The 11,794-nt window shown below is 36.2% G+C and overlaps 1 protein-coding gene across 1 annotated transcript; it reads right to left on the bottom strand.

Moving 5' to 3' along the window:
• Positions 1-827: 827 nt before the first annotated feature.
• PPIA (peptidylprolyl isomerase A) lies at positions 828-10,360 on the bottom strand. Its single transcript, XM_053718147.1, has 5 exons — positions 10,204-10,360; positions 4,618-4,648; positions 4,442-4,530; positions 1,649-1,821; positions 828-1,201 (listed from the first exon to the last, which is right to left on the bottom strand). The coding sequence occupies exons 1-5, from the start codon at positions 10,267-10,269 to the stop codon at positions 1,069-1,071; spliced, it is 492 nt and encodes a 163-aa protein (XP_053574122.1). The 5' UTR covers positions 10,270-10,360; the 3' UTR covers positions 828-1,068.
• Between the last annotated feature and the right edge of the window lie 1,434 nt (positions 10,361-11,794).

The raw sequence follows: 11,794 nt of genomic DNA, 5'->3' as shown, positions 1-11,794 counted from the left end.
TCCACAGCTTGTGTTGCTTTGGGACCCTTACTAGCATGTAATGTTTAATGTGCATGGTGCTGGGTGTGAAGAAGTTAACTGGACCTTGCTACCTTCCTAAATGTGACAAATGTGAAATTAAAAGTGCACTACTTTCAGTAGCATGAACAGGTTGCCGACTCACGCTTTAGGCAATATAACAATTTATAAAGCAATGGGTCTTGTGACATTGAAAGGCAACCCAACCTAAACTTGAAGCCAACCTCCCCCTGCTTATGGAAATTTGGATGCTAAAATAGGAGCTTAATACTCAGATGGCTTTATAATCGGCCCCAGGCATTTGCCATCTTTAGTATGTGGCAGCCAAGTATGTGATTAAGAACCAAGTACTAAAAAGAAAAATAAAGTGACAGTCTAGTCAAAATTAACTTTCATGATTTAGATAAGGCATGTCATTTAACAACTTTCAAATTTACTTTTATGAAGTTCTTTGAAAGCTAAACCAAGGTAGGCTCATATGCTAGTTTAAGCCCTTGAATGCTGCCTCTTATCTAAGGGCATTGAAAGTTTCAGCTAGAGAGTGTTGAAGTTCATGTGTACCATATAGATAACATTCTCACATGTTGAGTTACTACCTAGGAGTAAGCACCGATTGGCTAAAATGCATTTGTCAAAAGAACAGAAAAGGGGGCAGTCTGCAGATGCTTAGATACAAGGTAGAGGTAAAAAGTATATTGATAGAACTGTTTGTTATACAAAACTGGGAACTAGGTAATAAGGGATGAATCTTTTATTGATGACTGTCCCTTTAGATTGTACTTTAAAATGAACATTCAAGACACAAGACATTGAAGTTTCATATTTTTTTTAATCTCATCAGAATTCCATTAAGTCCACGTGGAAAAAAAAAAATATTCTGGAAGGGAGTGTGGGCAGAGGGTTATAAGCACCACCAAAAATGCAGGTCAAAAAGCACAATGAAAGTGTTAAGTACTTAACCAAGTTGTTGGAAGCCACCAGCTAATGACAGGAATGCTTGTGATTTAAGACAAAAGGAATAAAAAAACAAAAATTGTAGTGGACTTTTTCTTAAAGCTGTCCGCAATTGGCAATAATAACTTTTTTGTTTGTCTTTCCACTTTGAGTACCACATTTTTCCATAGCTCTTACAACATCCATTCCATCGATAACTGAGCCAAACACCACATGCTTACCATCAAGCCTGGAAGAGATTAGAATTGGATTAGTGTTACATTTCTATTACAAATCAGTGAGAATACTGAATAATTAACTCAAAACAAAAAGCAGCAGTAAAGTAAACATGTAAGCAGCAGACGTCTGCTGCTCATTGCTATATTGAAAACTTAAAGGACCATTATACTTGTAATCATTTTCTAATTTGTATGAGTATGTAAATGTTAATACTAGCAAAGTTACACCTGTTTAACCACTGCAAATGGGTTAAATGAATAGAAGTATAACTCAGGACCTGCAAGCACTGTAGGTCCTAAGTAGAAACTGGTGCTAACTCAGATCATGTAACAAACTATAAAGGCCATTTAAAGTTTAATGGTGCAGCTTTAAAAATGTAGCAAACTTATATTGAGGCAGTAGCCATGTAATCAACTGGTTACTGTACAACTTTAAAATCAAATTGAAAGGTTCTTACCAGGTAGTCTTCTCAGTGCAGACGAAAAATTGAGATCCATTTGTGTTAGGGCCTGCATTGGCCATAGACAGAATGCCAGGGCCAGTGTGCTTCAGCTGAAAGTTCTCATCAGCAAACTTAGTCCCATAGATTGATTTTCCTCCAGTTCCATTGTGGTTTGTGAAGTCACCTCCCTTTGAAAAAGCAGATTTTTAATGTCAGACTCAGTGTCAATACAAGAAAAGCACCCGATAGTATCAGGCATAGAGTTCTTAAGTTATTTAACCTACAGTGTTAGTACAAGCTTAAAGGGACAGTATACACTCATTTTCATATAAATGCATGTAATAGACACTACTATAAAGAATAAGATGCAGATACCGATATAAAAATCCAGTATAAAACTATTTAAAAACTTACTTAGAAGCTGTCAGTTTGGCTCTGTTGAAAAAGGTAGCTGGAAAGCCCACTGCAAGTGGCAAATAAGACACTACCCCCCTCCCCCTTTTGCATATGAAAAGACCCTTTACACAAACAGGAGCAAGCTGGAGAAGGTAGCTGACTGTATTCACATAACTTTGTGGCTTGGTTAGGAGTCTGAAAATCAGAGCAATGTTATTTAAAAATAAGCAAAACTATACATTTAAAAAAAAACAACTTTATGGGCTATATAAATAGAACATCTACAAAACATTTATGCAAAGAAAGTGTATAATGTCACTTTAATGTTGCAATGGAAGCTCAACTACTTTAAAGGGATACTGAACCCACATTTTTCTTTCATGATTCAGATAGAGCATGCAATTTTAAGCAACGTTTTAATTTACTTCTACTACTTTAAATTGTCGTTCTCTAGGTATCTTTAGAATAGGCAGGAATGTAAGCTTAAGAGCCAGACCAGCTTTGGTTCAGTGCCTAGGTTGTACTTGCCGATTGGTGACTAAATGGTATTCACCAATCGGCAAGCGTTATCCAGGGTTCTGAAACAAAAATGGGCCGGCAAGTAAGCTTACATTCCTGCTTTTTCAAATAGATAGCAAGAACAAAGAAAATTTAATAGGAGTAAATTAGAGTTTCTTAAAATTGCATGCCCTGAATCATGAAAGAAAATTTGGGTTCAGTGTCCCTTTAAAGCGATTGTAAAGTTAAAGGGACAATCAAGTCAAAATTAAACTTCATGATTCAAACAGAGCATGCAATGTTAAACTTTAAAATGTACTTCCATTAACAAAATGTGCACAGTCTATATTTACACTTTTAGTCACCAACTCCTACTGAGCATGTGCAAGAATTCACAGCATATATGTACATTCATTTGTGATTCGCTGATGGCCGTCACATGATACAGGGGGAGTGGAAATAGACATAACTTTGCAATTTAACAAAAATCTACTACTCATTTGAAGTTCAGACCAAGTGCTATTGCATTTGTTAATTATGCAAATCTACAATGTTGACTGGTCTTTTAAGTGATATGCTCAATATTTGTAATAAGTAAATAAAGGCACTTTCATTAAAATCATTGTTGACTTAAATCTATAACTAATCCCATTTTCTTATATATTCTGCCATTCCTCCACCTGCAACGTAGTCTCAGTGTAGAATGGCTACATCATGATCTAGCCATTTTACACTGAGCTAGACTTCAATTACTTTATTACAAATATTTTGAGCATATAGCTTAAGTTCTACAACCACTAAGCAGCAGACCATAACCACTTAAGCCTATAGGATGTAACGACTAGGCAAAATGGTACTTTTAGTGTACCCTGTTGACATAGCTTCTAGGGTCCAGGCCGTCAGCTCTGACCAAATCCAGAGGCAGAAAGCATCTCCCTTCATATGGTAAGCACTGATCATGCTCCAGTTAACCATATGAAGTTAGACTAACTATCTCCATTGGTGACAGCGGGAGGCCCTAAACAAAAAAAGAGAGAAAAAAAAAAAAAGGGAGGCTGTACTATGGAAAAGTGGTGAGGGAACCTCCTATAGAAGAAAAAAAAATTAAACTCTACAAACTAGGTACTGGCACAGACAGCTGCTACTACCCAAGATAGAAGCACCAAGTGAGATGGAGAGGGGCATTTATATAAAAATAAATTTCAGAGAAATCTTTACCCTTTCAAAAACTGATGGTAGAAGCGAATGTTGCCAACTTTAAATGAAACAAACTATTTGGGTGAAGGGAAGAAACTATAATTTTGAGTTTTGTTTATTGGACAATGGATGCATGTCTAAGCTTTCTGTGTATCTTTGTTGAAAGATACTTATGCAATCAAATGTTTAATTGTAAGATTTTTTTTTTAACCTGGATTACATTTAATTTGTTATGTTTAGATGAAAGAAAAAGGGTGTGCTACAGAAAGTAGCATGTTCTTAAATTCCAGGGCCAAGGGGTTAAAGAATAGAAAAAAAAAAATTTCAGAATGAATGTAATTTTATGGTTATTGATCTTGATTTGTGTTTAACCAATGGGGTTAACAGTAGAATTGCCACCCTGTACCAGTGGTGCACTGCTGGTCCCATATCTGAGCCACATTACTAGTGTTGCTACCAACTGATCAGTGGCAGGTTTTGATTGGTACCAGCAGTACACCAAGCTTACCAAATGGCACTTGTGTGTTTAACCCCATTGCATATGTTACAGTAAAGCAGGATAGTCAAAATTACATGCTCTAACCTTTTAGGAGTAGGTCATAGTTTGCTCTTTGAAGCTTGACAAGTTTAGGGTCTGAGCCACATTTCAGAAGTGTCATAACTTTGCTTGATCTCATTTAATGCGGGTTTTTAGCCAACACTGTAATGCAAACTCACCTGACACATAAAGCCTGGGATGATTCTGTGGAAACATGAACCCTTGTAACCAAAACCCTGCTCTCCAGTACAGAGGACACGGAAGTTTTCTGAAGAAACAAAAAAAAATTTTTTATAGTACATACTAGATGTCAATGTTAGTGTAAAAAAACAACAAAAAAACACAACAAACTTACCAGCTGTTTTTGGCACTACATCTGGTCTCAACTAAAAAAAAAAAAATTAAAAAAAAAGTTTACTTTTTTCAGTTTCAGGTTATCACTTAAGCAAAATATAAACCCACTTCCAGTCAAGTACTGACTAGCATAGCATTCTAGCAACTGTGCCAACAGTTTTACCAAATGTGAAGCATGTTTATATAGGCCGGTATGTAGCACATACTTAAATGCATGAGGTCATTGATAGATTACATCCAAAATGCCATGCTGATAATACCAGAACAAAAACTACAAAGGATCAGAGACATGCACAAGTGTTGTAGATATTTTAAGATTAAGACAAGTCAAACCCCTGCTCTGGCTGTTATTCCAGTATGACTAAAATGTAATCCGTCTATTGCAGAAATGGCAGTAAGCTTTTGTAAAATAGAACTAGGATTGAGTGCACAGAAGATCTCCTACATGATGCAATTGCCATGATTGTTTTGATACCAGGAGGAAGCTTTTTTTTTTAAGCACAACTATTTAGATAGCTGTCAAGAGCAAGTACTAGAAATGGTGACCTAACGTTTAGCTGCTTCAAATTAGTAAAGGAAATGCAAAGCAAAAAGTTAATGGGGCTTGACAAACCTAGGTAGCCACTGGCTATTAACTCTCTGGCTCCTTAAAGATCCATAAAATATTGAGTTGAGGATATGAAAGGATAATTACTTATGCAAGCAAGGGGGTCTTGAGGAGGGAGACCAGGTACTGCTATTGTTTGTTGCCAAGAGGCTTGCTTGTTTCTATGGGAATAATGTCACATGCTTTGTGAAAGCTTCAGCATTATATTGTGCACTGCTTTAGTCAGTGACATGCGACTCTCCCGCTACTGTGCACAAATGCATTTTGCAGAAGCTATGGCCTGTTTAGCACCTTCCATATATGGAAATGTCCTGGGGGAGCTTGCTGCAGACATATGCTTGAATTAAAGGGGTTAACAAACTTGAATGTAAACTTTAACGGAATTATATATTCACACTGTTTTATGTCCCTTTAATTAAAAAAAATAATTGACCCCTGAGTTAGTGTATACCTTGTATCAATCTCTTCTGGTTTACAAAGTAAATTGAATGCAAGCCTGAAAACTTATGGCAAACCCAAGAGACACTTTACTTGTAAATAGAGGGTGGATTTAGTGCTGGTTGGTTGGTGTACCACAATCAAGGGTACAAATCGCTGCTATCATTCTGACCAGAAAAATGAATTTGGCTCTAAATGTTTTGGGCAGGCACTTACATCTATAATCTTTAAACAGAGCCTTTCCACAATTCCAGCATCAAGTCTGCACAACTTGTGAGCAAGATTTCCAGGACACTTGTCACTACATGTGTTTGCGCCAAACGAATAAGATAAGACAGATAATCTGCAAAGTTAGTTTGGTATAGCACCTACTCAGCATTAACCAGGTTTTGTCAAGCTTGTGCCTTTGCATCAATTCAGCCATGTAATTTGTACAGAGAACCAATGCATGTAAATTAACATATTGCTTTATTTTCTCCTATTTAGATGTTGAAATGTTTAGCTTAATATGGAATTACTGCTAAAACAAATGAATGCATTTCTTTAAAAGTTGTGTTTAACATAAGTCATGCAAGGTTTCATATAAAAATGTGCAGCCACTAATTAGAAAATAGCACCCAGGTGCTGAATCTAACCAGCTATGCTTTTCAATAAAGTATACCTATAGAAGCAAATTAGAAAGTTAAGTGTTTGTTCTATCTGAATCTTGAAAGATAAATAAAAAAAAGTTTGGTTTCCAATCCATAAGACTATTTTACCATGCTAATAAAAAATTTAAAAAACCCCACAAAGTTTGCTGTTGTATCAATTTCAGACAATCTTTAGAACCTGTGCATTTCACTGCAGTGAAAAAGCATTTAAAGGGACACTGAACCCAATTTTTTCCTGTTGTGATTCATATAGAGCATGCAATTTTAAGCAAAGTTCTAATTTACTCCCATTAACAAATTCTTTTCATTCTCTTGGTATCTTTATTTGAAATGCAAGAATGCAAGTTTAGATGCCGGCCCATTTTTGGTGTACACACTGTTCATGCTGATTGGTGGGTAAATTCACCTACCAATAAACAAGTGCTTTCCATGGTTCTGAACCAAAAAAATAGCTTAGATTTTTTAAAATAAAGAAAGAAAACAAAGAAAAAAAATAGGAGTAAATTAGAAAGTTGTTTAAAATAGCATGCTCTATCTGAATCACAAAAGAAAAAAAAAGTGGGTTCAGTGTCCCTTTAGCAAGTATTTGTGACCAGATAGCTTTACAGTGTAAAGTTACACCTGCATTCTCATTTGTTAAAATGACATCTAGGATACAGATATTAGTGGGGCCAGACAGATATGTTGGCATTTCAAACAAAGGAAATTAGTGATTGCTAAACAATAAGACTAGCAGGTTAAATTGAGACTATAGGACCAGTCACAGTAGATTTGCATAAACAAATGCAAGACAAGGCAATAGCTCTTAGTCTGAAATTTAAAGTGATACTCAACCCAAAAAAAAATCATAATTCAGATAGAGAATACAATTTTAAACGTTTGAATGTACTTGTATTTAATTTGCTTCTTTCGATATCCTTTGCTGAAGAAATAGATGCCTTGTGTGATTGCACATGCTTAGGAGCTGGTGACTCAAAGTTTAAATATAAAAAGACTGCACATTTTAAAGGAAGTAAATTGTAGGTTATCTGAATAATGAAAGTTTAATTTTCACTTGTGTCCCTTTATGTGTGGGATAGCCCTCTGTTCTGTGGAGCAGTGTAAGCCTGGGGCAGATTTAGCTACCAATCAATGCAAATGTGATGTTTCTTGTACACATGAAAGCCTAACAGAAAATGTCAAGTTTTCAAGCAATAGCAAAACAAAGCTGTAGCGCAATTTTACCACAAAGGTTGTTAAAATACCCTCAAGACCAGCGCGGCACTACTGGTGCAGAACCAATAACGAGTGCCACATTGGTAGCCCCCCAATTAATTGTTATGTTAATCCACTTGATAGTGGATCTGGTTGATCTTTCCTAACCCCCTTTTAACATTAAAGTTGGAAAGGTGTTTAAACCTGCATATTCCATCAATATACTAAATTTTCTTGCTTTATGTAGAAATGCTTTAACAAATCACTGAGAGCTAGCTACCAATAAGTGGCTACACATGTATGCCTTTTATTGGCTCACCTATTGAGCATCTAGCTCCCAGAGGGGGAATGTTACTCAGTTATCACAAAAGCAGTAAACTGGAGAATTGTATCATCCAAATCTTGAGGGGAAAAAAAAAAAATTGTTCCATGTCCCTTTAAAGATTAAGTAAAAAAGTACATTAGAGTATTTTTTGCAGGCCCTTTAACTTGTATGTCACATCTTTGTTGACATTTTCAATATTGAAATAAAACAGAGTCAGACCGTTTGACCACTCAAGTGATAGCCTGTACATTACCCAAGTATGAGCTAAGGGAACTTGAGGCAGGTGGAGAAATGCCATATTTGGATGCAGTGCAGTCACACAACTTTAGAATTGTTGGTATGGGTCTGTAGCACAATAGTGTTAACACTACATATCTTAAGTGATGTATCCATAAACCACATAGTAGACAGGCAGAAGAGTTCTACTTCCAAGGACGAATCTATACATTAAAGATTAAATGTGACTTGTTACCTTGTCAACGTTCTTATTTATAAAACCACAGTAATTTCCAGCTGAATATAGAGGAATTTGTGGTAATATACTTTTTTACTTTGTAAATTGTTTAAATATGCATGCTGCATTAGTCTCACTTAGATACTGAACTCAAGTTCTTTCATGGTTCAGATAGAGCACACAAATTTAAGCATCTAATTTACTCCTAATTCTCTTTGTTCTGATAGGTTTCAGACATGCAAGCCTACACGCATTTCAATATTTGGTTCAGCACACCAATCAGAAAGTACTACCTAGGCACTGAACCAAAAAAAAATAGGCCAACTAATGAGATTACATTCCTGCTTTTTACAAATAGATATTAAAAGAATGAAAAAAAAAAAGGAGTAAATTAGAAAGTTGATTAAATGTGCATGCTCTGTTGGGTTCAGTATGCTTTTAATGCTATCAAGTAGCAAAATCCATATAATTTAAAGAGGCACGTTGTAAAACTCAAAATCTAAATAACAGATTAAAAATGTTTCTTTGCAGTTGGAATCCAACACCTCTACTGCTGCGAGTTTGGACGGGATAAAGGCATTGCTTCAATTAAAGGGACAGTCTAGTATAAATTAAACTTTCAATATTCAGATAGGACTTTTAATTTTAACCAACTTTCCAATTTACTTTTATCATCAAATTTGCTTTCTCTTGGTATTCTTAGTTTAAACTAAACCTAGGTAGGCTCATGCTAATTTATTATTAAATGCTTTGTAAATATCTTTTCAACACAGAGACAGAAAGTACACGTGGGCCATATAGCTAACTGTTCGGGCACAGAGGGGTTATTTAAGATTTAGCACAAAACAATGCTAAATGTACAATAGATAAGTCAGTAATGTGATCAGGGGGCTGGAAAAAGGTTCCTAGATACAAGGTAATCACAGAGGTAAAAAGTATATTAACATAACAGGGTTGGTTGTGCAAAATGTAGGAATGGGTAATAAAGGGATTATCTATCTTTTAAAACAATACCAATTCTATGGTAGACTGTCCCTTTAAGCAATCACTGACATGTGATGTCGAGACAGATACATTCTGCAATTCACAACCGCAAAATAAACCTGCAAAGATTTGTCACCAATACATAATTTTATGTATCCAGTTGCTGCAATGCCCGATTAACAGAACATTGATTGCCATCGGGAAAATAAGATTATAAAATTCAATGCAGTTTCTGCAAAGCAAATTAAAGATTTGTTTTTACAAGAGCCAGTGTGTCTATTTCATTATGGGAATAAGATTTACCCACTAGTTCAATAGCCTTACGCAGTCTACTACACTAAAATAAAATGCAGTTCCTTTGCCTTATTCTGGTACTTGCTTCAGACCGAGCAAGACACGCCCAATAAATAGCCTGAACACGCTAAATAGCATAACCGTTAGACCAGGTGATGATATAAACCTATCCGCGGACATTTTGCGTGCAATAAAACTTCCTGATCACGACTCTTCATAAAATGGAGTCCTCACACACCCCTCCCTGCAGACCTAACAAGTCGCATGCAGATTATGAAAAATTGATTTAAGCTGCATTTCACCCAAGATATAGCTCATTTTGGGTTCATATAAGGACTGCTACAAAACATTGTAGCAAATGAACATTTTGTGGTACATATTACAAACGGATAAGTCTGTTACCCCTTAACATAAAGCATTAGATACAAGGAGACGATTTAATATTTTAATACAGTAACTAAGGTATGTTATGAGCAGAAGTATTTTGTACATTCGAACGTAACAAGAAAACATTAATCTTAAAAAGTACACAAGACCTCAAGCTTGCAGGCCCGTTTAGCTTGGCTTTGTATAGACCGCATTGTTAAGCGGCTTCCAATAAATGGCGCCAAACCCCAAGATAAAACATCCATTTTAATTACCTCTATAATAATTCGGCCCAGAGGAGCGTCACCAGCGGTGATATCAAAGAAGCACCTTAACGCCATACTGCAGATTTATGATGGATTAGCACAAATTAGGTTCACAGACACCCTTCCAGGCTGAAAGCGCAAACGAAAAGAACCTAAAACCGTATGCACAGCTCGTATTATATGGGGATACTAAACCCTCCCACCTCACGCCAAACAGCTGACCAATTAAACTAGTTCGCTTATGAAACTGACAGTACTGCAAGCCAATGACTGGAAAATAAAAGACTACGGCGCATAACGGAAGATAGCGGTAAAAGAAGGCGGAGCATATTAGGCGCGGTAAGGGAGGATACAAGACCGTGACGTAATTAATGGCGGAGTTACAATGACTTGATTGACAGCTGTGGTCCTGAACTGGGTCGTCATAGTAATAAACATAGTTGTGTGGCCATTTGAAATAAAATCAGTGTTTTTCTTGCCAATCATTTCAAGGTTATATTTCCAGAATTCATTTTTTATTATTACCATTTGGTGAGAAAAACAAAATTTGTATATTTGATGCAAGGTTTTAAATAACGATGGAGAATGCGAGAGCAGTAAACATACATAAATATATATTTAAAACTTAAAATACCGACCCACGTGTGACAGATTCCTTGAAATAACCACCCACGTGGTTTTTGCTAATGGAAGATACTTATACCATTCAGCTGAATGAAGAATATGGCAAGGCAGGTTTCCCTAAAAGGTAGCCTGATGTAAATATAAATGATCCTTCTGTCAGTGATTTTCAGGGTAGGGTAACCTAACTCTGGTAAAGAATACAGTATCAATTAAAAAGGAAACATTGTTACATGTTTATATGAACTTTGTTTCTAAAAAATGTTTCTATTGCAAATTACCACAGTTTCATAGACACACAAAAGTGTTCTTTTGTGTTAAATCACTTTATTACAGTACTGCACTGTTGCAATATGGGTTAAACACATACTTCCAGTGCTGCATTGCTGCTCCTGGCCCTACGTAGGTATTATTTTCAACAAAGGATATAAAGAAAACAAAACAACTTATAAAATAGAAGTAAATGGAAAGTTTCCAAACAAAGGTAATCTGCCTCAGCGACTCTAAACCCACACTAGTGGTCCATACCGGAAGTGAATCTGGAAAGTAAAGGTCACCCAATTCTCCTCCGACCGGAGTGCCGTAGCAATGGCTGAATCAATGCCGTAATGTTAGAACAAGGGGAAAAAAGATGCAGGCACTTTTGAAAGGTGCAAATAAAACAAAAATGCTTTATTGGAAAAAGGTTAAAATATATAAACCGTCCATGAAGGACTAAAGACAATGCTCAGACATAGACAGATGGACAACAGACTGACGTCTGCCGTGTGTCACGCCCCTGCAGGCGCTTACTCATAGACAAGTCTATAAGGTAGGACCTTCTATGCCGGCGTTTCATGGAACGTCCTAACTTCATCAAGCTTTTAGAATGACATACTCTGTCATTAAGGTTCAGTTTTGAATTGCATATTCCTTTAAAGTCAATGACAAGAGACAAAAGAGCATGCCCATCAATCAAGAGCTAGCTCCTCTTACTGAA

The sequence above is a fragment of the Bombina bombina genome, chromosome 6 (genome assembly GCF_027579735.1).
Source record: "Bombina bombina isolate aBomBom1 chromosome 6, aBomBom1.pri, whole genome shotgun sequence".
Classification (NCBI taxonomy): Eukaryota; Metazoa; Chordata; class Amphibia; order Anura; family Bombinatoridae; genus Bombina; species Bombina bombina.
The sequence above is the reverse complement of the archived record's forward strand: the minus strand, read 5'-3'. Positions and strand labels throughout refer to the sequence as shown.